The sequence below is a fragment of the Balearica regulorum genome, chromosome 32, assembly GCF_011004875.1.
Source record: "Balearica regulorum gibbericeps isolate bBalReg1 chromosome 32, bBalReg1.pri, whole genome shotgun sequence".
NCBI classification, from domain to species: Eukaryota; Metazoa; Chordata; class Aves; order Gruiformes; family Gruidae; genus Balearica; species Balearica regulorum.
Genome location: NC_046215.1, coordinates 339,065 through 363,867, shown reverse-complemented (window position 1 = coordinate 363,867; position 24,803 = coordinate 339,065). Strand labels below are relative to the sequence as shown.

The 24,803-nt window shown below is 70.0% G+C and overlaps 4 protein-coding genes across 4 annotated transcripts in view; 2 read left to right on the top strand and 2 right to left on the bottom strand.

The window, feature by feature from the left end:
* The window catches only part of LOC104631832 (uncharacterized), a 244,583-nt gene that overhangs the window by 34,358 nt on the left and 185,422 nt on the right, over positions 1-24,803 (top strand). The window lies entirely within an intron of this gene.
* LOC142598944 (protein S100-A13-like) lies at positions 860-2,940 on the bottom strand. The gene is made up of 4 exons (XM_075738451.1): positions 2,748-2,940; positions 2,089-2,162; positions 1,553-1,725; positions 860-1,204 (listed from the first exon to the last, which is right to left on the bottom strand). The coding sequence occupies exons 2-4, from the start codon at positions 2,135-2,137 to the stop codon at positions 953-955; spliced, it is 474 nt and encodes a 157-aa protein (XP_075594566.1). The 5' UTR covers positions 2,138-2,162; positions 2,748-2,940; the 3' UTR covers positions 860-952.
* GTF2H4 (general transcription factor IIH subunit 4) lies at positions 4,445-13,237 on the bottom strand. Its single transcript, XM_075738366.1, has 14 exons — positions 13,185-13,237; positions 12,112-12,274; positions 10,781-10,885; positions 10,148-10,279; positions 9,658-9,754; positions 9,475-9,563; positions 8,914-9,022; positions 8,760-8,828; positions 8,129-8,212; positions 7,684-7,816; positions 7,211-7,341; positions 6,519-6,566; positions 6,323-6,401; positions 4,445-5,688 (listed from the first exon to the last, which is right to left on the bottom strand). Exons 2-14 carry the CDS (start codon positions 12,246-12,248, stop codon positions 5,516-5,518), a joined length of 1,386 nt encoding a protein of 461 aa, XP_075594481.1. The 5' UTR covers positions 12,249-12,274; positions 13,185-13,237; the 3' UTR covers positions 4,445-5,515.
* On the top strand, positions 13,411-24,166 carry VARS2 (valyl-tRNA synthetase 2, mitochondrial). The gene is made up of 28 exons (XM_075738327.1): positions 13,411-13,662; positions 15,119-15,200; positions 15,275-15,375; positions 15,533-15,648; positions 16,124-16,190; positions 16,304-16,401; positions 16,495-16,576; positions 16,676-16,795; positions 16,879-16,990; positions 17,652-17,740; positions 18,228-18,318; positions 18,951-19,078; positions 19,170-19,273; positions 19,408-19,489; positions 19,588-19,664; positions 19,829-20,022; positions 20,322-20,392; positions 20,489-20,614; positions 20,921-21,025; positions 21,393-21,461; positions 21,551-21,629; positions 21,719-21,846; positions 21,936-22,088; positions 22,271-22,471; positions 22,565-22,676; positions 23,238-23,434; positions 23,757-23,867; positions 24,068-24,166. The coding sequence occupies exons 1-28, from the start codon at positions 13,447-13,449 to the stop codon at positions 24,149-24,151; spliced, it is 3,195 nt and encodes a 1,064-aa protein (XP_075594442.1). The 5' UTR covers positions 13,411-13,446; the 3' UTR covers positions 24,152-24,166.

Genomic DNA, 24,803 nt, shown 5'->3' with positions numbered 1-24,803 from the left:
AGTGCCCTTGGGGACCGTGACCCCGTCCCGGGGGGGGACGACAGAGGGGACGGGGGGGGGCAGGGGGAGGATGGGGGGACACACGGGGGGGGCGCAGCTCACCGTGTCCCCAGGGCCCCCCCGAGCCCCCCCTGTGTCCCCCCAATTCCCCCCCCGGGGCTCTGGGAGGGGGCGGGGCTGGGGGCGTGGTCTGAGCAAAGGGGCGGGGCCAGGACAGGGAGATGGGGCGTGGTCTGAGCTGGGGGCGTGGCCCGAAAAAGGAGGCGTGGCCTGGTGGGGGCGTGGCCTGGTGGGGGCGTGGCCAGGGCAGCGCCGTGCCCTGACCCGGGGGGCAGCGGTGGGGGGGGGAGCTATGGGGCAGGAGAGGACCCTATGGGGCAGGGGGGGTGCCCGTATGTTGGGGGGGTCCCTGTGGGGCGGGGGGGGTCCCTATGGGGTGGGGGGGTCTCTATGGGGCAGGAGGGGTCTCTATGGGGCAGGGGTCCCTATGGGGCAGGGGAGGGTCCCTATGGGGTGGGGGGGTCTCTATGGGGCAGGAGGGGTCTCTATGGGGCAGGGGGGTCCCCGTATGTTGGGGGGGTCCCTATGGGGCAGTGGGTCTCTATGGGGCAGCACCCGCCTTTGCTGCCCCCCCCCACCTTTGCGCATTCCCCACCTCAACGTTCCCTTTTTCGGTCTTTTTTATTGTTATTCCAGTAAATTTGACGTTTTCACGTGTTTTTGAAGACATTTCTCCCCCCCCCCACCAGCACCCCAGGGCCGGGGCCGTCCCCGTGGGGCCCGATTCACCCCATCTCCAGCAAACGTGGGGCTGGGGGGGGGGGGGGGGATCCCCGCTGCCAGGGGCGATTTTGGGGCCAAACCCTCAGGAATCGGGGCACCCACCAACCCAGGGGCCGCTCACCCTGGGGACGTCCCCGTCCCTCTCCCCACGCGCCCTGGGCGGGGGGTGTCACTGGTGACCGTCCCCGTGGGCTGGGGACAGCGGGGCGGCGTCGGGGGCCGGTTGGGGTCCGTCGTCACCCTCGGGGTCCCCGCAGAGGTTGGGGGGCGGCGGGGGCGGCGCGGCTCCATAGTGCCGGTGCCGCAGGACGTGGCAGAGCCAGGCCACCAGCTGCCAGTACTCGGCGAAGGCGACGCGTCGGTCCCCGTCGGCGTCCAGCAGCGCGAAGATGGCGGCCACGGCCTGGGGCTGCCCCGTGTCCTGCGGGGGGGATGTGGGGGGCGGCCGAGGTTGGGGGGGGGGACGGGACGGGACACAGGGACGGGAGGGGACGTGGGGGTGGGTGGGGAGGTGGGGGCACCGCTCGTGGGTGGGCAGGGGGGACGTGGGGCTGTGGACGTGGGGACGCGCGGAGGGACGTCGTGGGGACGTGGGGGGTGTGGGGGGCGTGGGGACGTGGGGGGTGTGGGGACATCGTGGCCGTGCCCCACGGCCTGGCAGCGAGATGGGGGTTGGGGGTGTGGGGACACATTGGGGGGGTGGGGGCAGCATTAGGGGGTGTGGGGACACGTGGGGCTGGGCACGCGTGGCCCCCCCGGGGACACTCACGGTGAGCTGGTGGCTCAGCTCGTGGCGCAGCAGGCGCTGGAAGCCGGGGGGGTCCAGGCTGGGCTCCTGCCCCCCGCCCCCGGCCCGGGCGTAGCGGTAGAAGGTGCCCACCACGGCGTGGAGCCCCCGCTCCAGGGGGGACGGGTCCTGCCCCCCCCCCGGGGAGGGTCCCCCTGCGCCCACGGGGACATGGGGGGGGAGGAGATGTTGGGGTGAGGGGACACACACCGGCCGTCGGGTGTCCTGACCCCCCCAAGTCCCCGTTCCCCGCCCCGTGGTCCCCATTGTCCCCCCACCTCTCCGCGTCCCTGGGCTCCCCAGTCCCCCCCAGCCCATCCCAGTCCCTCCCAGTCTCTGTCCCGCCCATCCCAGCCCCCCCCCAGTCCCTCCATATCCCTGTCCCCCCCCATCCCTGGCCCCGTCCCCCCCAGTTCCCCCAGTCCCTCCCAGTCCCATCACTCTCCACATCCCTCCCAGCCCCCCCCATCCTCCCCAGTCATTCCCAGTCCCCCCCAGTGCCCCCAGTCCCCCCGTACCCTTGTCCCCGTCCCCGCCGGGGGCCGCAGCCGCCTGCCTCTGCCCCATGGCCCCCCCCAGCGCCGAGGGGTCCCTGCAACCAGACACCCCGTTACCGGCCCCCCCAGCACCCACTGGGCCCAGTGACCCCCCTGTGCTGGTCCCAGTCTCCTCTCTGGACTGGTTCCAGCATCCACCCATCCTGGAGCCCTCCCAGTGTCTGCTCTGGTCCCAGTGTCCATCCTAAACTGGTACCAGCATCCACTCTGAACTGGTCCCAGCATCTCCCCTGCCTGAACTGGTCCCTGTGTTCCTCCTGAACTGGTCCCAGTGCCCACTCTTGGCCTCAACTGGTCCCCATCTCTCTCCTGAACTGGTCCCAGTGCCCACTCTTGGCCTCAACTGGTCCCATCATCTCCCCGTTGAACTCCTCCCAGCATCCACCTTTTACTGGTCCCAGTACCCACCCCGGAGCCCTCCCAGTACCCACTCTGGATCGGTCCCAGCACCCAGCACCAGCCCGAACTGGCCCCAGTATCCATCCTAAACTGGTGCCAGCGCTCGATCCCAGCCTGGAACCGGTCCCAGCACCCACCCGTGGCTCTAACTGGTCCCAGCATCCCTCCTGAACTGGTCTCAGCATCCCCCCACTACACTGGTCCAGGGGGGGGGTCCCTACCTGGGTGGGTGCTGCCGCCGCTGCCTGCCCGCTGCCTGCCCGCTGCCTGCCCGCTGCCTGCACGGTGTCTGGCAGCAGCCGGGCAGGATCCAGGCGTCCAGGCCCCCAGGCGCCGCTGATTCACTGGGCCTGGCCCCCCCCTGCAGCACCCAGACCCCCCCCCTCCCACCCTGCCACCCACGGGGGCCGCACCCAAGGGTGCTGGAGTGTGTGTGTGTGGGGGGGTGGGCTGTGGGCAGCCCCCCCCCCCCCCCCGATACCAAGGTGTGGGGGGATCTGGGGGGTGGGTTTAGAGATTGGGGTGCGTGTCCCTGAGGTGGGGGTTGGAGTTGGGGGGGCACAGAGCGGGTCGAGGGGTGGGGGGGATCCTTGGGGGGGGCAAGGAATGGATTGGGGGGTGGGATCCTTTGGGGGGGGCATGGGGGGGGCTGTGGGGAGCCCCGGGAGGAGCGGGGGGGGTGGTGGGGAGCGGGGGGGGGGGCACAGACCCCCGGCGGGGGGGAAGGACCCACCCGGGGTGCGGGGGGTCACGGGAGGGGCCTGAGGGCGGGGGGGGGGGGGAACGGACACAGGGTCGGACCTGATTGAGAACCCCACGGGGGTCGCAGCGCGAGGGTCCGCGTGGTGTCGGACCTGATTGAAACCTCGGCCCAAGGGGGCGGGGATCCCGCGGCCGCGCGAGCTCCAGCCTTCTTTTCCCTCAAACCTCCCCGAATCGGGGGTTTATTGCCCCAAAAAGGCCCCTCCCTCCCCTCCCCTCCCCTCCCAAGGGTCCCGCTGGGATCCGCCCGAGGGATCCACCGGCCCCTTCCCGGGGGAACTGGGGAGGAGGTCGGGACCGGGACCCCGGGTGGGGTGTGGGGGGGTGTGGGGGTGTTTGCCGTGCCCGTGGCCCCGCTGCCTGTGCACGCGCAGACGCACATACGTCGCCTATAGGCGCCTATAGGTGCCGTCGCGCTCGGGCCGCGGTGCTGCCCTGGTGGGCGGGGCCAAAGGGAGGCGGGGCCAAGGGGGTGCGGTCGGACCTGATTGAAACCCGCGGCGCCTCCCCGCGCAGGTGCGTGCGGGCAGGGTCGGACCTGATTGAAAACCCGCCCGCGCCCGGCCCCGCCCTCCCCCCTTGGCCACGCCCCCTCGGAGGCGGGTCCCCCAGTGGCCCCGCCCCCTCCACAATCCCCATTTACCCTTAAATCGCCCCAAACCCCCCAGGAACGTGCCTGGGAACGCACTTTTTCCTTCGAAACCAACGCAAAACTCCGCTTTTTCTCCCCAAAAACCCACCCGGGTTCCGTCTCCAACCCAAACTCCCCACTTATGTGGCTGCGACACCCAGCCCTGCTTTTATTTTTCCCCTAAAACCCATCATTTTCCCCAAATTTCCTGGTTTGTCCTCAAAAAAAGTAAGTATTCCCCCCCCCCCGCTCAAGTCTCTGCAGGAAATATCACTATTTTCTCTCAAAAGCTGTTTTTTCCCCCCCAGAAATCCACCCTTTCCCTAACTCTGCCCTCATAAAACTGGGGTTTTCCCCCCAAAATTCTTATTTTCCCCTTAGCACCCCCAGGGGGTGTGTGTGTGTGTCCCCCCAATAATTCCCCATTTTATTCCTTCTAAAGAGCCTTTTTGTCTTTTTTTTTAATTTCCCCTCAGAAAACCCCAACTTGTTGTCAAAACTGACTGCTTTTTCCTCAAAATACTGATTTTATTACCAAAAAAAAAAAAAAATTATCAGAAAACATCACTCATTTAAAAAAACCAACAAAACTTTTTCCCACAGGATACATTTTTTCTCTTGGAAAAAGCCCCAACACAACCCAAAACCCCACAACAAACATTTTTTTCCTCCTCAGGAACCCCCAATTTTTTAGCAAATCCCCTTTTTTCCTCACTCTCCTCTTTTTTTCCTCAAACCCACCTTTTTTTTTTCCCCCAAAACCCACTGCAAACCTCACTGGTTTTGAAACAAATCATCACTTTTTTGCTCAATCTCCCTGTTTTTCCCCTCAGACCCCTCCCTGCTTTCTACCAAACAAACCCTTTCTTCCTCCAAGCCCCCCATTTTCTCCCCAAAAAATAAAAAAATCATTTTTCCCCTCAGACCCCCCTTTTTCTATCCAAAAAATGCTCTTTGCTCACCCCCTTTTAAACCCCACTTTTTTTTTTTTTTGCTCCAACTCCCTATTCCCCCCCCCCCCCCGAACCCTTCAGTTTTAGGACACTCCCCCCTTTTTCTCTAAATCCCCCTTTTTTACCTCAAATATCACTTTTCTGCTCCTCTTCCCCCCCCCCAAGGGACTGGGGTGCTCAAGCCCCAAAATATTGGGGTGCCTGGGATTGGGGTAGCCCTGAACCCAGGGTACCCCAACCATGAGGAACTGGGGTGCCCAGGATTGGGGTGCTGGACCCCCAAGGGATCAGGGTGCCTGAGATTGGGGTGCCCCAGGCCCCAAAAGGATTGGGGTGCTCAAGCCCCAAAATATTGGGGTGCCTGGGATTGGGGTAGCCCTGAACGCAGGGTGCCCCAGCCATGAGGAATTGGGGTGCCCAGGATTGGGGTGCTGGACCCCCAAAGGATTGGGGTGCTCAGAACGGGGGTGCCTGTACCCTGAGGAATTGGGGTGCATGGAACCGGGGTGTCGGGACCCCGAGGGATCGGGGGGGGGTGTGCCCCCAGGGAGAAGAGGGGTGCTCCATCACCCCGCAGCCGGGACACCCCGAGTTCCCGCTGCCGCCCGGGGAAGGGTGTGGGGGCGCGGGGGCCCCCCCGGCGTTACGCGTTGTGTTTCTGCCTCTTCCAGAAGCGTTTGACGTCGGGGTGCCCCCCGGGGGTCACCACCATCAGCCGCCGCCCGGGGTTCTCGAAAACCAGCACCCCCAGCGCCCGCGCGTGGTCCCGCAGCACCTCGAAATCCACCTGCGACAGGAACTGGTTGTACAGCACCCCTGGGGGGGGCGAGGGGGGGTCAGCGGGGTGGGGACACCCCCTGCACCCCAGGAACGGCACCCTGCACCCCCCCAGGGACACCCCCTGCACCCCCCCCCCGCCAGGGACACCCCCTGCACCCCAGGAACGGCACCCTGCACCCCCCCAGGGACACCCCCTGCACCCCCCCAGGGACACCCCCTGCACCCCAGGAATGGCACCCTGCACCCCCCCAGGGACACCCCCTGCACCCCCCCCGCCAGGGACACCCCCTGCACCCCCCCCAGGGACACCCCCTGCACCCCAGGAACGGCACCCTGCACCCCCCCAGGGACACCCCCTGCACCCCGGGGACCCACCATCCGCCCGACAGCAGCCGCCACATCGGGGGGGGTCTCTTGGGGTGTCACCATCCCTCAGGGACCCCCCCAGGCGTGTCACCCCCACCCCCCCCGGGGACATCGGGGACCCCCTGTGCTGCCACCTCCCCTTAGGTGTGTCGTCCCCCCCCCAAAGCCAGGGCTGCCATGTCCCCCCCCAGGGACACCCCTAAAGGCCCTGGGGACACCCCAAGGATGCCCCCCCCCTTTCCCCTCCCTGGGGATGTCGGGGTGCCCCCGGTGACACCGAGGGGTGTCGTCCCCCCCCCCTCACCCTCGGAGAAGCGCAGCCGGTCCCGCTCCAGCTCCCAGAGGCGGATCTGGTCGGTGATGGTGGGGGGCAGCACCGGGATCTGGGGGGGGGGGCAGAGAGGAGCCGGGTGTCCCCCCCAAATCCCCCACGACAGGGGGGACACAGACACCCCCAACCCCAGGTGTCGGGGACCCCCCACCCGCGGAGCGGCACCCACCTGCTTGGCCATGACGGGGTGCGCCCGGGTGCGGAGGAAGTGGATGATCTGGGGGGGGGGAACGTTGAGGGGGGGGGGCACCCCACTGTCCCCAGGTCCCCCCTCCCTCAGCACCCCCGGGACCCCCCCTGCTTTCCCCAGGACCCCCTGATGTCCCCAGCACCCCCAGGGTCCCCCCTGAGGGACCCCCCAGCACCCCCTAGCACCCCAGGGATCTTCTGGCACCCCCCAGGACCCCCCAGTGTCTCCAGGGACCCCCCAGGACCCCACCCAGGACCCCCCTGGCACCCCCAGACCCCCCAGGACCCCCCGATGTCCCCATGGACGGGACCCCCCCCTCCAGGACCCCCTTGGCACCCCCGGGTCCTCCCTGAGAGACCTCCCAGCACCCCAGGGACCCCCCCCCAGGACACTTTGATGTCCCCAGGGACCCCCCCCAGCCCCCCCCTGCTGTCCCCAGGGACCCCTCCAGGACCCCCCGATGTCCCAGGGATCCCACCAGGGACCCCCCCCCCCCCAGGATCCCCGTGGCACCCCCAGACCCCCCCAGCCCCCCCGGAACCCCCCGCTGTCCCCAGGGACCCCCCCAGGACCCCCTGATGTCCCAGGGACCCCCCCAGGGACCCCCTGCTGTCCCCAGGGACCCCCCCAGGACCCCCCAATGTCCCAGGGACCCCCCCGGCCCCCCCCACCTGCTGCGCGGTGATGCCGTTGGCGATGGCAGCCTGCACGCTGTCCCTGGTCACCTGGGCCACCACCAGGTTGGGGAAGCGGTACAGCAGCTCCGAGAAGAGCGCGATGAGGGCGACCTGCAGCTCCGAGTCTGGGGGGGGGCACGGGGGGGGTCCCCAGGGCCTGGCTGTCCCTGTGTGCATCGTGTCCCCCCCCCCCGGGTGTCCTGTGCCCCCCCCCGGGTGTCCTGTGCCCCCCCCCCGGGTCCTGCGTTTGTCCGTGTCCCCCCCCAGGTCCTCTGTGTCCCCCCATGTCCATCCCCCCCCCGGGGTGCTGTGTCCCCCCATGTCCATCCCCCCCCCGGGGTGCTGTGTCGCCCCGTGTCCATCCCCCCCCCGGGGTGCTGTGTCCCCCCATGTCCATCCCCCCCCCGGGGTGCTGTGTCCCCCCACGTCCCCCCCCCCAGGCTCCGTGTCCCCCCCGGGGGGGTCACCTGTGTAGGCGTAGATGCGGTAGTTGGTCTCCACCAGGACGAAGCCGTGAGCGTCGGGCTCGGGGGGGGCCCCTGATGTCCCCGAGGCCAGCGCGATGGCCAGGCGCGTGGGGTAGAACCGGCGGGACTTGCGCTGGGGGGGGCACACGGGGGGGGCACACACACACGGGGGGGGCACACACACACGGGGGGGCACACGGGGGGGGCACACACACACGGGGGGGCACACGGGGACGAGGGACGTGGTGGCATCAAGGACGTGGCCATGGAGAGGGGGACAAGCCCCAACCCCTGGGGGGTCCCATGTGCCCCCCCCAATGTGTGCGTGTGTGTGTGTGCCCCCCCAGTGTGTGTGTGTGCCCCCCCAGTGTGTGTGTGTGCCCCCCCCAGTGTGTGTGTGCCCCCCAATGTGTCCCCCCCCCAATGTCCCCCCGCCCCGTGGCACCTTTCTCTGGAAGACCAGCCCGAACTCGCGCAGGTGCTGCAGGAAGGTCAGCAGGGACTCGCTCATGCCCTCCACCGAGTAATCCTGGGGGGGGCACCAGTTACCCCCAGTTACCCCCAGTAACCCCCCAGTCACCCCAGCCCTCCACCGAGTAATCCTGGGGGGGCACCAGTTACCCCCAGTTACCCCCCAGTCACCCCAGCCCTCCACCGAGTAATCCTGGGGGGGGCACCAGTTACCCCCAGTTACCCCCAGTAACCCCCCAGTCACCCCAGCCCTCCACCGAGTAATCCTGGGGGGGGCACCAGTTACCCCCAGTTACCCCCCCAGCTAGTTACTCCCCCCAGTAACCCCCCCATTACCCCAGTAACCCCCCCAGTTACCCCAACCCTCCACAGACTAGTCCTGGGGGGGCACCAGTTACCCCCCATTCCCCCCCAGTAAACCCCAGTTACCCCCCATTCCCCCCCAGTTACCCCCCCCCAGCCCTCCGCAGCACAATCCGGGGGGGTCAGGGGCTGGGTGAGGGTCCCCCCCCAGACACCTGGGTGCCCCCCATCTGAGTAACCCCCCCTCAGCTCCCACCCCCCCCCTTGGGTGCCCCCCCCCCAAATTTTGGGGTGCCCCCCACCTTGCCGAGGGTGGAGAAGCTGAGCTGGAAGAGGAAGGACAGGATCTCCACCAGGTCCATGCCGCGAGCCTGGGGGGCCCGTTAGGGAACAGATTGGGGGGGGGGTTCCCGGTTTTGGGGTCCCCCCCGGTTTTGGGGTCCCCCCCCGCGTTACCTCTGCCCCCCGCAGGTACTGCAGCACGAAGTACCAGAGCTGGGCGGGGGTGTCGAGCAGCAGGAACTGGAACCCGGCCGACGTGATGCATGGTGCCTCCCCCCCCTCGCTGCGGGGACCCCCCCCCCGTCAGTGCACCCCAAAACTGGGGGGGACACCCCCAAAACTGGGGCGGCACCCCAAAATTTGGGGAGGCCCCCCCAAACCATGGCAGGGGCCCCCCCAAACCATGGCAGGGGCCCCCAAAAGCAGCCACCCCTCCCAAAAGGGATTTGCTAAATCCCCCCAAGGACCCCCCCCCCCCCCCAGAACCCCCCCAAACCCCCCTGGGACCCCCCCAAATCCCTCCAGGTCCTCCCAAATCCCCCCTGGGACCCCCCCATATCCTCCCAGCTCCCCCTAAATCCCCCAAGGACCCCCCCATACCCCCCCCAAATCCCTCTAGGTCCCCCTAAATCCCCCAAGAACCCCCCCCAGCTCCCCCCGGGACCCCCCAGCTCCCCCCGGGACCCCCCCAAATCCCCCTGGGACCCCCCCAGATCCCCCCGGGACCCCCCAAACCTCTTCATGAGCCCAGCCTGGACGAGAAGCTGGGCCAGATCCTGGCTGACGGCGGCGCTGGGCGACCCCACCATGAAATGCAGAATCACCTAAAAACGGGGGGGCAGGAGGGGGGGGGGGTCCAGCTGGGTCCTCAGAGCCCCCCCCCCAGATATCGGGGACCCCCCCGGCCCCCCCACTCACCTCCCAGCGCTCCTCGGCGTACCTGTCCAGCGCCGGCACGTCGCGGGCGTGCTTGTCCGGCCCCAGCTGGCTCGTGTCGTCCGACCACGCCTGGCCCCTGCGGCCCCCCCAAACCCCCCCCCCGGCACCCCCAAAATCTCAGAACCTGCCCCGACACCCCCCCGTGCCCATCCTGGGTTCCCTGCTCCCCCCCCCCCCCCACAGCACCCCAAGTTCCTCCCCGCCATGACACCACTGTGACCCCGAGTACCCCCCCGGCACCCCTTGTCACCCCAAATTACCCCCCCGTGCCCATGACCCCCCATATCACCCCATCCCACCCCCGTGACCCCCCCATACCCAACATCACCCCAAATTACCCCCCCGCACCCCCATGACCCCCCATATCACCCCATTCCCCCCCCGTACCCCATGTAGCCCCCTGTTACCCCCCACTGTCCCCCCCCGTACCCCGTACCCCCATTTTCCCCCACGCCCCCCCCTCACTCACCCCCCCAGCAGGGCGACCCGCAGGTTCTGGCGGAAGTTGGGGTGCAGGGCGACCCCCGGCAGCCCCCCCGGCAGGGTGTGGGGGTGCCACAGCCGCAGCGCCAGCAGCACCTCCCTGCTCTCCGCCTGCTCCCTGCGCCCCCCCCCCCGTGTGGGTGCTCCCCCCTGGGACCCCCCCAGCACCCACCAGCACCCCCCACCCGGTGCCCCCCAAAACCCGGCGGGCTCCTCGGGGCCCCTCCCATGGTTACTGGGATCCCTGGGGACCCCCCCAGGATCTCTCTGCACCCCCAGGGACCCCCCCAGAGCCCCCCCAGGGACCTCCAGCCCCCCCAGGGTCCCTCAGTGCCCCCCCAACACCCTTAGGCCCCCCCCCCCCAGAGCCCCCCCTGGATCCCCTCAGCACCCTTAGGGCCCCCCCCAGGCCCCCCCCCGGACCCTCAGGGCCTCCCCAGAGCCCCCCCCCAGCACCCTTGGGCCCCCCCAGACCCTCAGGGCCCCCCCAGAGCCCCCCCCCAGCACCCTTAGGCCCCCCCCAGACCCTCAGGGCCCCCCCAGAGCCCCCCCCAGCCCCCTTAGGCCCCCCCCAGACCCTCAGGGCCCCCCCAGAGCCCCCCCCCGGCCCCCCACCCACTTGCTGTGCTCCTTCTTGACCCAGAGAGCGACGGCGGCCTGGGGCAGGGGCTGCTCCAGGAACAGCATCCGCATCACCCCCGCCTGCGCCAGCCCGGGCAGCTCCCTGGGGGGGCACCCACGGGGGGGGGACCCATGGGGAGGGGGGGCTGAGCTGTGGGGGTACCCACGGGGGGGGTGCCCATGGGGGGGGGGTACCCATGGGGGGGGGGGTTTGAGCTGTGGGGGCACCCATGGGGGGCGGGGGGGGCACCCATGAGGGGGGGATTTGAGCTGTGGGGGTACCCATGGTGGGGGGCACCCATGGGGGGGGGGGCTGAGCTGTGGGGGTACCCATGGGGGGGGCACCCATGGGGGGGGCACCCCTGGGGGGGGTTTGAGCTGTGGGGGTACCCATGGGGGGCGGGGGGGGCACCCATGAGGGGGGGATTTGAGCTGTGGGGGTACCCATGGTGGGGGGCACCCATGGGGGGGGGGGGCTGAGCTGTGGGGGTACCCATGGGGGGGCACCCATGGGGGGGGGCACCCATGGGGGGGGTTTGAGCTGTGGGGGTACCCATGGGGGGCGGGGGGGGCACCCATGAGGGGGGGATTTGAGCTGTGGGGGTACCCATGGTGGGGGGCACCCATGGGGGGGGGGGGCTGAGCTGTGGGGGTACCCATGGGGGGGGGGGCACCCATGGGTGGGTACGCATAGCGGGGGCGGGCTGGGGCTAGGAGGTGGTGGGGGGGGATCTGGGGGGGAGATCTGGGGGGGTTCTAGGGGGTCCCTGAAGGGGCTGGGGGGGCCTGGGGAACCCCACCCATGGGTGCCCCCCCCCCACCCCAGAGATCGGGGTGTTCCAGTGGGGTGCAGGGTGTGTAGAAAGGGATGGGGGTGTCCGGGGAGGGGGTGATGGGGGGGCTTAGGAGGAGGGCAGGATGCCCAGGGGAATGTTGGGGTGCCTGGGGGGGTCAGGGTGCCCTGGGGGATGTTGGGGTGCCCAGGGGGGGTCAGGGTGCCCCAGGGGGGGTCAGGGTGCCCTGGGGGATGTTAGGGTGCCCCGGGGGGGGTCAGGGTGCCCTGGGAGATGTTGGGGTGCCCAGGGGGGGTCAGGGTGGCCCGGGGGGATATCGGGGTGCCCCAGGGGGGGTCAGGGTGCCCTGGGGGATGTTGGGGTGCCCCGGGGGGATATCGGGGTGCCCCGGGGGGGTCAGGGTGCCCTGGGGGATGTTGGGGTGCCCCGGGGGGATATCGGGGTGCCCAGGGGGGGTCAGGGTGCCCCGGGGGAGTCAGGGTGCCCCGGGGGGATATCGGGGTGCCCGGGGGGGGGTCAGGGCCGGGGGGCTCACCGGAAGACGGCCAGGCAGGTGGCGGGGTGCCCGTAGAGGCGATCGAGGACGGGGGGGCTCAGCCCCCGCAGGAACTCGTGCAGGTTCTTGCACTGCAGCTGCCCCCGCTGCAGCCGGGGGGGGGGCGCGGGCTCCATCGGGACCCCCCCGCCACCAGCGTCCCCTAAGGGCAGCGGCACAGCGGGGTGACCCCCCGGGACGGGGCGGCGCTGGGGGGGGGCACACGGGACCCACTGCCCCCCCCCCCGTCCCCCCTGGTACCCCCCAGTGTCCCCCCTGGTACCCCCCAATGTCCCCTGTCAGCCCCCAGCCCCCCTCCCTCACCCCCCACCTGTGCCCCCCCGTTGCCCCCCCCAAATTTCACTCCAATCCCCCCCAGATCTGTGCCCCCCCGTCCAACCCCCCATACCCCCCGATCTGTGCCCCCCGATCTGTGCCCCCCATCTCCCCCCCGATCTCTCCCCCCATTCCCCCCTCCCCCCCGATCTCTCCCCCATTCCCCCCATTCCCCCAGATCTCCCCCCATTCCCCCCCCCATACCCCCCCATCTCCCCCATTCCCCCCCTCTCCCCCATCTCTCCCCCCCATTCCCCCCCATCTCCCCCCATACCCCCCCATTCCCCCCATCTCTCCCCCCATTCCCCCCCATACCCCCCATACCCCCCATCTCTCCCCCATTCCCTCCATCTCCCTCCATACCCCCCCATACCCCCAGATCTCCCCCCCATACCCCCCCATACCCCCCCATACCCCCCATACCCCCCCTACCCCCCATTCCCCCCATTCCCCCCCATACCCCCCAGATCTCCCCCCATTCCCCCCCATTCCCCCCCAGATCTCCCCCCATACCCCCCCATACCCCCAGATCTCCTCCCCTCTCCCCCCATTCCCCCCCATACCCCCCCATACCCCCCCATACCCCCCATTCCCCCCCATCTCTCCCCCATTCCCCCCAGATCTCCCCCCATACCCCCCCATACCCCCAGATCTCCCCCCCTCTCCCCCCATACCCCCCCATACCCCCCATACCCCCCCATTCCCCCCCATTCCCCCCATCTCTCCCCCCCACTCACCACACGCCCCCCCACTGCCGCTCTGGCCCCGCCCCTTTTTTCCCGCCTTGCTCCGCGCCGGGTCACGTGGGGCCGCTGCCGGTCACGCCCCGCCCCTCGACAAGCCCCGCCCCCGCCCAATGGGAGAGCCCCTCCAATCCCTCCGCTGCGGTCACGTGCGGGGGGTCAGTCACGTGAAGAGGGCCAGTCACGTGAGGAAGGTCACCCGGGGGCAACCGGCCACCGGGGCCTGCTCGCCCGTAGCCCCCCCCCCCCCCCCGCCATGGCGGCCCCCGCGCTGGCCCGTGCCCTGACCGCCGCCCCCCGCGCTCTGGCGGTACCGGTGGGGGGCCGGGCCCGGTGCAGCGGGGTGACCCCGCGGTGGGACCCCCCCGAGCAGGCCCGGCTCCGCGCCCGGCAGCACAAGGAGGAGCGGCGGCGGCGGCGGGAGAGGCAGGGGCAGGGGCAGGGGCAGGCCCTGGGGGGGGCCCCGGCCCAGGTACGGGGGGGCTGGGGGGCACTGGGGGCAACTGGGGGGACTGGGAGAGGAGCTTGGGGGGCACTGGGGGCAACTGGGGGGGCTGGGAGAGGAGATTGGGGGGCACTGGGGGCAACTGGGGGGGCTGGGAGGGGGTGGGGGGGCACTGGGGGCAACTGGGGGCACTGGGAGAGGAGCTTGGGGGGCACTGGGGGCAACTGGGGGGGCTGGGAGAGGAGATTGGGGGCACTGGGGGCAACTTGGGGGGCTGGGAGGGGGGGGGGGGGCACTGGGGGGGACTGGGAGAGGAGATTGGGGGGCACTGGGGGCAACTGGGGGGGCTGGGAGGGGGTGGGGGGGCACTGGGGGCAACTGGGGGGACTGGGAGAGGAGATTGGGGGGCACTGGGGGCAACTGGGGGGGCTGGGAGGGGGTGGGGGGGCACTGGGGGCAACTGGGGGGACTGGGAGAGGAGATTGGGGGGCACTGGGGGCAACTGGGGGGGCTGGGAGGGGGTGGGGGGGCACTGGAGGGGACTGGGAGGGAGTGGGGGGGCACTGGGGGCAACTGGGGGGACTGGGAGAGGAGATTGGGGGGCACTGAGGGCAACTGGGGGCACTGGGAGAGGAGATTGGGGGGCACTGGGGGCAACTGGGGGGGTGGGGGGGCACTGGGGGCAACTGGGAGAGGAGATTGGGGGCAACTGGGGGGGGCTGGGGGCACTGGGAGAGGAGATTGGGGGCACTGGGGGCAACTGGGGGGGCTGGGAGGGGGTGGGGGGGCACTGGGAGAGGGAGTTGGGGGGCACTGAGGCCACTGGGAGGGTAGGAGGGCACTGGGAGAGGGGATGGGGGGGCACTGGGGGGACTGGGAGAGGAGATTGGGGGGCACTGGGGGTAACTGGGGGGACTGGGAGAGGAGATTAGGGGGCACTGGGGGCAACTGGGGGGGCTGGGAGGGGGTGGGGGGGGCACTGGGGGGGACTGGGAGAGGAGATTGGGGGCAACTGGGAGGGAGTGGGGGGTCTCAGAGACTCACTGGGGGGACTGGGCGAGGAGCTTCAGGGGCACTGGGGGACTTGGAGGGGGTGGGGGTCACTGGGAGGGGCTGGGAGAGGGGGTTGGGGGGGCACTGGGAGCAACTGGGGGGGGCTGGGAGGGACTGGGAGGAGATGGGGGGGTCACGAGGAGTTTGGGGGGGACTGGGGGCAACTGGGAGAGGGGCTGAGGGGGACTGGGCAAGGGACTGGGAACACTGGGAGGAGGTGGGGGGGCTGGGAAGAGATGGGGTGCGCTGGGATGGGGGGTGCTGGGGGCGACTGGGAGGTGCTGGGGGCGACTGGGAGGGGAGGTGCGCAAGTGGGAGGTTGAGCTGGGGGGTTTTGGAGGGAGAGCACTGGTGTGTGCTGGTCTGTATCGGTCTGTACTGGTTTGTATTGGCCCATACTGGTCTATACTGGTTTTGTACTGCCCCACAGGTGCCCACAGCCCCCCCCAAGGGCTGGACCCCCAAAACCGTTGTGGAGTATCAGCACCCCCTGGACCCCGACGGCAAGAAGGGTACGGGACGGGACGGGGGGGGGCATGGGGGGCACGGGGGGACGGTGCCACACAGTGACGCTTTTGGGGCGCAGCCACGGGGGTGGCGCTGCCCCCCGCCTACAGCCCCCGCTACGTGGAGGCGGCCTGGTACAGCTGGTGGGAGCGGCAGGGCCTCTTCACCCCCCCGGCCTCGGTGAGTGGGGCAGAACACCCCTGGGGGGGGTGGTGTTACACCTCATCCCTGCGCTGAGCTGTGCCCGGTCTCAGCCCACTCCTGCGCTGAGCTGTGCCGGGTCTCGGCTCACTCCTGCGCTGAGCTGTGCCCGGTCTCGGCCCACATTTCCTCCCAGGTGCCGGGGGGGGAGCGCCACGTCCTCAGCTTGGTGCTGCCCCCCCCCAACGTCACCGGCTCCCTGCACCTCGGCCACGCGCTCACCGTCGCTCTCCAGGACGCCCTCGTGCGCTGGTCGGTGCGGGGGGGGGGGGGGGGGTGGGGGGCAGACTGGGGCCCTTGGGTGTGTTTTGGGGGGTCTAGGAGGGTTATTTGGGGCGGGGAGGGGCAGGTTTGGGGGGATCTCGGGGGTATTTGGGGCTGGGGGGGCAGGTTTGGGGGGATCTCGGGGGTATTTGGGGCTGGGGGGGCAGGTTTGGGGGGATCTCGGGGGTATTTGGGGCTGGGGGAGCAGATTTGGGTCTTTCAGGAGTATTTTGGGGGGGTCTCAGTGGGTTATTTGGGTCTTCAGGAGTATTTAGGGGGTTCTGTGAACACCGGAGGGTCCTGAGGGGGATGGAGACACCCATGGGTGCCTTGGGGGTTTGGGGGGTTCACCCATGGGGACCGGGGCGGGGGGGGGGGGGACACGACTCAAGGGGATCCTGGGGCACCCATGGGTGCTGGGGGGGGGGGCTCTCCTCAATGGGTGCCAGCGGTGCTGTGGCAGGCGACGGATGCAGGGCTGGACCGTGCTGTGGGTGCCGGGCACCGACCACGCCGGCATCGCCACCCAGGTGAGACCCGTGTGTCCCCCCCCGTGTCCCCAACGTCCCCCCCGTGTCCCCAACGTCCCCCCCGTGTCCCCAACGTCCCCCCCGTGTCCCCAACGTCCCCCCCGTGTCCCCAGGCGGTGGTGGAGCGTTGGCTGTGGCAGCACCGAGGTTTACGACGTCAGGATCTGACCCGCTCCCAGTTCCTGGAGGAAGTCTGGGCCTGGAAACAGCGGTGAGGGGGACAGCGGGGTCGGGGTGACGAGGTGGGGGGGGACACACACAGGGTGACACCCCAAGGATGTTTGTGTGTGTCCCCCCCCCCCAGGCACGGTGACGAGATCCTGCAGCAGCTGCGGGCGCTGGGGGCGTCGCTGGACTGGAGCCGCTGCGCCTTCACCATGGACCCCGTAAGCCGGGTGCCCCCCAGGTCCCCAAGGGGTGTGTGTGGGGGTACGCGTGTGTGTGTGTGTGTCCCCCCAAAAGCGTCCCTGGCCGCGTCCCCTCAGGGTTTCTCGCGGGCGGTGGCGGAGGCTTTCGTGCGGTTGCACGAGGCCGGGCTGATTCACCGCGACCGGCGGCTCGTCACCTGGTCCTGCGCCCTGCGTTCCGCCCTGGCCGACGTGGAGGTGAGCGCGTCCCCGCGCCGTCCCCGCGCCGTCCCCGAAGCGTGTCGGGGGGGGGGGGTTTGACCCCGTCCGCGTCCCCGCAGGTGGAACCCCGCGCCCTGACGGGCCCCACGGCTCTGCGCGTCCCCGGCTGTCCCCAGCCCGTCACCTTCGGCCTCCTCGTCACCTTCGCTTACCCCGTGGAGGGGGGGGACGGTGAGCGGATCGCCTCACCTCCAGTGTGCCCCCGTCCCACCGCGTGTCCCCCGCACCGCGTGTCCCCCGCACCGCGTGTCCCTGCCTGCCCTCCGTGTGCTCCCACGTCCCCAGACGTGGGTGCCCCCCCCACCGTGTCCCCCTCCAGTGTCCCCCCGTGTCCCTGATGTGTCCCCCCCCGTGTCCCCTGGTCTCCCCACGTCCTCCATATGCTCCATGTCCCCCAACACGTGTGTGTCCCCCCGATATCCCCCTCCCAGCGTCCCCCCGTGTCCCTGGTATGTTCTCCCCCCGTGTCCCCCCATATCCCCCTCCCACTGCTCCCCCTGTGTGTGTCCCCCCGTGTCCCCCCGTGTTCCTGATGTGACCCCCCATGTCCCTGACATGTGTGTCCCTCCCCGACGTGTCCCTGACGTGTTCCCCCGTGTCCCTCCCCCGTGTCCCTGACATGTTCCCCCGTGTCCCTCCCCCGTGTCCCTCCCCCGTGTCCCTCCCCCGTGTCCCTGACATGTTCCCCCGTGTCCCTGACGTGTTCCCCCCGTGTCCCTCCCCCCGTGTCCCCCCGTGTCCCTAACGTGTCCCCCCCGTGTCCCCCCCGTGTCCCCCCCGTGTCCCCCCGTGTCCCTGACATGTTCCCCCCGCCCTCCCCGTGCGTGTCCAGGCCTGGAGCTGCCGGTGGCCACCACGCGCCCCGAGACGATGCTGGGGGACGTGGCCGTGGCCGTGCACCCCGAGGACCCCCGATATACTGTAAGGGGCGGGGCCTCGGGGGGCGGGGCCTGGGGGCGGGGTTTAAACGGAGGGGGCGTGGCTGCAGCAGCAGGGGTGTAATTGCTTTGTGTGGATTGGCTGTGGAGGTGAGGCCCTAGCTCCTCCCCTTTTTCCTGGTTGGTTGTGTCCATATAAGGGAAAGAGGTGGGGCTTGTGCCTTAGAGAGGGTGGGGCCTCGCCATGGGGGTGGGGCTTTGGTTTTAAGAGCCAATGGAGGAGCAGGGCTTGGAGAAGGCCCCTGGGAGGGGGCGGGGCCTGCCCCGGGAGGGGGCGGGGCCTGCCCCGGGAGGGGGCGGGGCCTGCCCCGGGAGGGGGCGGGGCCTGCCCCGGGAGGGGGCGGGGCCTGCCCCGGGAGGGGGCGGGGCCTGCCCCGGGAGGGGGCGGGGCCTATGTGCTCTTAAAGGGGCAGTACATGGTGGGTGGGGCCTGGCTGGGGGCGGGGCCTGCAGTGACCCCGCCCCCCCAGTCCCTCCATGGCCGCCAGCTCCGCCACCCCTTCACGGGGCAGCTCCTGCCCGTCGTCACCGACCCCGCCGTGGAGCCGGCCCGCGGCACCGGTACTGGGACCAGTACGGGGGTGGGACTGGGACTGGGGGGGCCAGGGGGTGACAGTGGGGGGGAACACAACTGTGGGGGTGACAGGGGGTGATGGGGGGGGAGATGGGGGGGGCAGGGGGGACACCGGGGGTGATGGGGGGGGGGTGGGGGTGGCTGGGGGGGGCAGGGGGGACAGCAGGGGGTGGGGGTGGCCAGGGGGCGATGGAGGGGTGGCCATGGGGGGGACAGTGGGGATGGCGGGGGCTGGGGGTGGCCATGGGGGTGACGGGGGGAGATGGGGGGGACAGTGGTGGGTGGGGGTGGCCGGGGGGAGATGGGGGGGTGGCCATGGGGGTGACGGGGGGCAGTGGGGACCGGGGGGTGGGGGTGGCCATGGGTGTGATGGGGGGCAGTGGGGACGGGGGGGGTGGCCATGGGGGTAACGGGGGGCAGTGGGGACGGGGGGGTGGCCATGGGGGTAACGGGGGGCAGTGGGGACGGGGGGGTGGCCATGGGGGTAACGGGGGGCAGTGGGGACGGGGGGGGTGGCCAGGGGGGTGATGGGGGGCAGTGGGGACGGGGGGGTGGCCATGGGGGTGACGGGGGGCAGTGGGGATGGGGGGGTGACGGAGCACGCCCGCGGTCCCCGCAGGGGCGGTGAAGGTGACGCCGGGACACAGCCCCCCCGACCTGGCGCTGGCCCGGGCCCACGGGCTGCCCCTGCTCTCCGTCATCGGGGACGATGGCACCATGCGTCCCCCCGGCGGGGGGTGGCTCCAGGTACCACCGTGCCCCCTCCGTCCCCCCGCGTCCCCGTCCCCTCCCTGTCCCCGCGTCCCCAGCCGCGTCCTCCCTGTCCCCGCGTCCCCAGGGCGTCCATCGCTTCGTGGCGCGGGACAAGGTGGTGGCCGCGCTGGCCGAGCGAGGGTTGTACCGCGGCACCCAGGACCACGCCATGACGCTGCCCGTGTGCAGGTACCGCTGTCGTGTGTGTGCGTGTGTGTGCGTGTGCGTGTCGCAACCCGTGTCGCCCTCTCGGGACACGCGTCCCCGTCCCCCAGCGTGGGGATACGTCCCCAGGGAGCGGTGTGACGTCACCGTCCCCGTAGCCGCTCGGGTGATGTCGTTGAGTATCTGCTGAAGAGCCAGTGGTTCCTGCGGTGCCGGGAGATGGCGCAGCGTGCCCGAGAGGTGACAGGGACTGGGGGGGGGGGACGACACACGGACGTGACACACCTGGAACCCCCCCGGATCCGTGACCGTCCTCCCTCCCCCTGTCCCTTCCCCAGGCGGTGACATCGGGGCGTCTCAAACTCGTCCCCAAATTTCACGAGAAGAACTGGAAAACGTGGATGGACAATGTCGGGTGAGGGAGGGGGGGATCTGGGAGTCTTGGGGGGGTCCCCAGACATCTGGGGGGGGGTCCCCAGGTACCCAGAGAGGGGACTTGGGTGTCTCAGGGGGTCCCCAGACATCTGGGGGGAGTCCCCAGGCGCCCGGAGCCCGCTGACGTCACCCCCCTTTCCCCAGGGACTGGTGTCTCTCGCGGCAGCTGTGGTGGGGACACCGGGTGCCGGCGTACCGTGTGGGGGTTCCCCCGGCGGGGTCCCCCCCCGAGGAGCACCCCGAGGGTCTCTGGGTGGTGGGGCGCAGCGAGGCCGAGGCACGTGCCGCCGCCGCCCGCACCCTCCGCTGCTCCCCCGACGGGCTCCAGCTCCAGCAAGGTGAGGAAAAGGAGGGGTGGGGGGCACCCCGAAATCCCCCCCCACTGTCCTTATGTCCTCCTGTGCACCCTGAAACAACTCTCTGTCCCGCCAAAATCCTTCCTGTCACCTTAGAAGTGTCTCTGCCCCCAAACCTTCCTCCTGCGCCCCAAAAGCCTCTCGGGACCCCCCCAGCCGTGCTCTTACACCCCAAAATCCCCCTTCCAGCGCCCTCTAGGCTTCTCCAGCACCCCCAAACCCCTCCCCAGGCCCAGAGGCCTTTTGGGGCCCCCCCTGACCCCCCCCCCAAATCCATGCAGACCCTGATGTCCTGGATACCTGGTTCTCCTCCGCGCTCTTCCCCTTCGCCGCCCTGGGCTGGCCGGAGCAGGTGAGTTTTGGGGGGACGGACGGACACATGGGGGGGGTGTGTGTGTGCAGGGGACAGCGTCCCCACCCCCGTGTCCCCCCGTTTTTTTGTCCCCAGAGCCCCGATTTGCAGCGTTTCTACCCCACCAGCGTGCTGGAGACGGGCAGCGATCTCCTCTTCTTCTGGGTGGCGCGAATGGTCATGCTGGGCCAGCAGCTCACCGGGCGCCTGCCCTTCTCCCAGGTACCCCCCCCGGCCCCCCCGGGGTCCCCCCGAGTCCCCCACACCCCTCGGTCTCCTCCCTCTCTACCTGTCTTGTTCGTTTTGGGGGTTCCTGCTGGTTCCTTGTTCCCTCTCGGGGCTCCCCGGGGTCCCCAAGGTCCCTCCTTCGCGTCCTGTTCCTTCTCGGGGGGGTCCCTCATTTCCTCCTTTCGGGGTCCCCAGGGTCCCTCATTTGCTCTTTCTGGGGGGTCCTGAGGCTCCCGGGGTCCCCTGTCCATCCCCCCCCGTGTCCCCATCCATGTTTGTGTCGTGCATCCCCCCCCCCAGGTCCTCCTGCACTCGCTGGTGCGCGACACCCACGGGCGCAAGATGAGCAAATCCCTGGGCAACGTCATCGACCCCTGTGACGTCATCGCCGGCGCCTCCCTCCAGGTACAGCAGTCCCTACAATAACAAACAGCCCCCCCACGCCCCAAAAAATACCCCAAATCCAACAAATCCCTATTGCGGAGACCTTACAGTAATAGAGTTGTTTTTAGGAGACCCTACAATAACAATGTTTTCTGTTGAAAATCTTGCAGTAATTAAATTATTGTTATCATTATTATTATTCTAAAGAGCCAACAATAACAAAGCTCATCCCGCAGACCCTACAGAAACACGCACCCCCCCGTTGCCCTGCCCTTCTCGGAGACCCTACAATAACAAACTCTGTGCCCCCCCACCCCCACCCCGCCCCGGTGACAGAGGGGTGACGCCGCAGCCCCTTTTGTTTATCGTAGGGTCTCCTGTTTTGCAGGAGCTGCAGGACAAGCTCCACCGCAGGATCCTGGACCCCCACGAGCTCACGGTGGCCGCAGAGGGCCAGGTAGGACCTGTCCCCCTCCCCGTGTCCCCCCCCAGACTTGTCCCCGTCCCCCTCTAACCCTCCCCACGGGTGTCCCCCCCGCCCCCCAGAGGCGCCAGTTCCCCCACGGCATCCCCGAGTGCGGCACCGACGCCCTCCGCATGGCCCTCTGCTCCCACAACGTCCACGGTAAGGGCTCGAGGGAGCACCCGGCACCCCAAACCCACCCCGGGGACCCACCTCCGTGTCCTCAGTGCCCCCCCCAAACCCCCCCGTAGGTGACGACATCCGCCTGGACGTGGGCACGGCCCTGAGCTACCGTCACTTCTGCAACAAGGTCTGGAACGCCGTCAAGTTTGTCCTGGCCGCGTTGGGGCCTCGTTTTGTCCCCCGACCCTCTGAGGAGGTACTGAGGTGGTAGAGGTCAAGGTGTAGGGGGGTGTCTACCACCCCGAAATCCCCCTCCCACCCATCGTCCTTCTTCTTCTTCGGCAGACGGTGCCGCAGCACCCCATGGACCGGTGGGTGCTGAGCCGGCTGGCGCAGGCGGTGGCTGAGTGCGGGCGGCGGATGGAGGCCCTGGAGGTCCACGGCGCCATCGCCGCTGTCCACCATTTCTGGCTGCGTAGCTTCTGCGACGTCTACCTGGTAGGTGGCCCCGTCCGTCCGTCCCACCCGGCCCCTCGCATCTCCCCTAGGTGTTCGACCTAGGTGTTCCTCCGCCCTCACCTCCTTCACCGCGTCCGTCTGTCCTCCCCCCAGCCCCCTGGCCGTGCTCAGCCTCGTCTCCTTCTCCGTCCCCCCCCTCGCCCCCTCCGTTCCATCCACAGGAGACGGCCAAACCCGCCCTGAGGGACCCGGGAGCCGGGGACGAGACGCGCCAGACCCTGCTGAGCTGCGCCGAGCTGGGCCTTCGCCTCCTGGCCCCCTTCGCCCCCTTCCTCGCCGAGGAGCTCTGGCAGCGCCTGCCCCGCGCCGCCCCCACGCCCCCCACCCTCTGCCTCGCCCCCTTCCCCGACGCCGCACGCCTGGTGGGTGCCGCGCCCGTGGGGGGATGGGGGGGGTTCCCCAGGGGGTCTGTGCCCCCCCTGACGCCCCGTTGTGTCTGGTGTTTCCCCCCCCAGGCGCACTGGCGCTGCCCCGAGGTGGAGGCCGAGGTGGCGGCCGTGCAGGAGGTGGTGAGGGCGGCGCGAGGCCTGCGGGATCTCTTCCGCCTCGGGGCTGCCCGGCCCCCCGGTGAGTGGGGGACACGGTGGGGGGCTGGGGGGGGCCCAACGGGGTGGCTGGGGCGGGGGGGGGAGAGAGAGGATGGACTACAAGTCCCAGCATGCTCTGGGGTAACCAAGATGGCTGCCAGGGTTGGTGGGGACTACAACTCCCAGCATGCTCTGGGGTAACCAAGATGGCTGCCAGGGTTGGTGGGGACCACAACTCCCAGCATGCTCTGGGGTAACCAAGATGGCTGCCAGGGTTGGTGGGGACCACAACTCCCAGCATGCTCTGGGGCAGCCAGGCAAAGCTAAGATGGCTGCCCTGGAAGACTACATGTCCCAGCATGCACCTGGCTGCTCTCTATGCCCCAAGATGGCGGCACCCGCTGGAGGCGGCCATGTTGCCCAGCCCACCACAGGGAGCAGGGTTGGAGGCCTGGCAATCCCAGCATGCCCCGGGTGCAGGGAGGTGGCCATGTTTCCCCACATGCCCCAACTGGGGGCAGCCATGTTGGGGGGGGGGTAGAGGGGGATGATAGAGGCAGCCGTGTTTGGAGGCGGGGCTATCCCATCATGCCTTGCACAGTGGCCGTGCGATGCCCGGCGGAGGTGCGGGATTGGCTGGAGGCTCTAGGCCCCGCCCTCCAGACCTTGGCGCAGGTGGGGCCTCTACAGCTCCTCCCCCTGGGGGCGGAGCCATTGCCGGGGGCGGAGCCATCGCTGGGGCCTGGTTGGGTGGGGGCCCCCGCAGGCCCTGACACCCACGTGTACCTCTGCCTGCGGGTGAGTGCGCCCCGGGGCATGCTGGGATACTGGGGGGCCTGGGGCATTGTGGGATAGGGGGGGACTTGGGGGGCCCCGGGGCATTGTGGGATGCTGGGGGACCTGGGGCATTGTGGGATGCTGGGGGCCCTGGGGCATTGTGGGATGCTGGGGGACCCCGGGGCATTGTGGGATAGTGGAGGACCCCGGGGCATTGTGGGATGTTGGAGGACCTGGGGGGCCCTGGGGTGGCCCCTGGGCATTATGGGATAGCGGGGGGGACCCCCCCCCAGACATGGCGGGAGGCCCGAGGCCCCCCCATTCCCTCCCCTGCCCCCCCCAGGGGCTGGTGGATCCGGCGGCCGCCCAGGCCCAGCTCCGCGCCCGCAGCCGCAGCCTCCGGCGTCGCCTCGAGACCCTGGGGGGGGCCCAGGGCCCCCCCAGCCAGCAGCAGGTACCGCGCCTTCGTTAAGCTAATTAACGTCCTCCCGTCCCCTAACTCCACGAGGAGGGGGGCGGCTCATTAACCTCATTAACCTCATTAAGGAAGGGGGGTGCTTCGTTACCTCGTTATCGCCGAGGGAGGAGCACCCCCCGCCCCCCCCCCCCTCGTTAGCGCTGCCCTCGTTAACGCTCCCCCCTCCCCCCCCGCAGGTTGCCACCCTCCGCTCCGAACTCGCCCGCCTGGCCCGAGCGCTGGAGACGCTGGACCCCTCCGGGGACCCCGACCCCCAATAAACCCCCCCAAAAACCTCCTTAACGACTCCCGCGCCTCGTTATTTCTGTTCCGGGAGGTGTCACGAGCTGCGCGGCCTCAGCGGGGGGATGGGGGGGGGGGGGGGGGAGGGGAGCAGCCTGGCTCCGCCCCTTCTCGCCGCTGAATTTGGTTCACCGGGAGCTGCCGGCACCCCGAAACCGGCACCCCGAACCCGGGGGTGTGTGTCGTCCGTCCCCCCGCCCCCAAAACCAGCTCTGGCGGTGACATCATAGCTGTCGCCATGTTGTAACTGGCGCCGGGACCCCCAGAGCGACGCCGGGACCCCCAAACCTGGTCCCAGGATCCTGCCGCCGCCCCCGGGACTGTCACCTGCTGCCGCTCAGGTACCCAGCACCCCCCCCGCGTCCCCCCCCGCGTCCCTTCCATGGGGTCCCCCGGGTCCCCCCTGTGTCCCCCCATCCCTCCTGGGGTGTCTTGTGTCCCCCCCATGTCCCCTCATGTCCCCCCATGTCCCCCCATCCCTCCTGGGGTGTCTTGTGTCCCCCCCATGTCCCCCTGTGTCCCCCCATCCCTCCTGGGGTCCCCCCTCCATGTCTCCTTGGCCCTCTCGGGGTCCCCCCGGTGTCCCCCCCATGTCCCCTCTGTCCCCCCCGGCTCCCCCAGCGACGTCCC

What these genes read in the sequence shown, in the direction of transcription:
- LOC142598944 (XM_075738451.1), bottom strand. Translation starts at nt 2,137, where the DNA reads ATGGGGCAGAGGCAGGCGGCTGCGGCCCCCGGCGGGGACGGGGACAAG. An exon ending in CGGCGGGGACGGGGACAAGG is followed by an intron (nt 1,726 to 2,088) that starts GTACGGGGGGAC and finishes CCGTGGGCGCAG; the next exon opens with GGGGACCCTCCCCGGGGGGG. An exon ending in AGCTGAGCCACCAGCTCACC is followed by an intron (nt 1,205 to 1,552) that starts GTGAGTGTCCCC and finishes TCCCCCCCGCAG; the next exon opens with GACACGGGGCAGCCCCAGGC.
- GTF2H4 (XM_075738366.1), bottom strand. Translation starts at nt 12,248, where the DNA reads ATGGAGCCCGCGCCCCCCCCCCGGCTGCAGCGGGGGCAGCTGCAGTGC. An exon ending in GCTTCTCCACCCTCGGCAAG is followed by an intron (nt 8,213 to 8,759) that starts GTGGGGGGCACC and finishes TGCCCCCCCCAG; the next exon opens with GATTACTCGGTGGAGGGCAT. An exon ending in ACGGCATCACCGCGCAGCAG is followed by an intron (nt 6,567 to 7,210) that starts GTGGGGGGGGCC and finishes CCCCCCCCCCAG; the next exon opens with ATCATCCACTTCCTCCGCAC.
- VARS2 (XM_075738327.1), top strand. Translation starts at nt 13,447, where the DNA reads ATGGCGGCCCCCGCGCTGGCCCGTGCCCTGACCGCCGCCCCCCGCGCT. An exon ending in CGGGCTCCAGCTCCAGCAAG is followed by an intron (nt 20,023 to 20,321) that starts GTGAGGAAAAGG and finishes AAATCCATGCAG; the next exon opens with ACCCTGATGTCCTGGATACC. An exon ending in ACGTGTACCTCTGCCTGCGG is followed by an intron (nt 23,435 to 23,756) that starts GTGAGTGCGCCC and finishes TGCCCCCCCCAG; the next exon opens with GGGCTGGTGGATCCGGCGGC.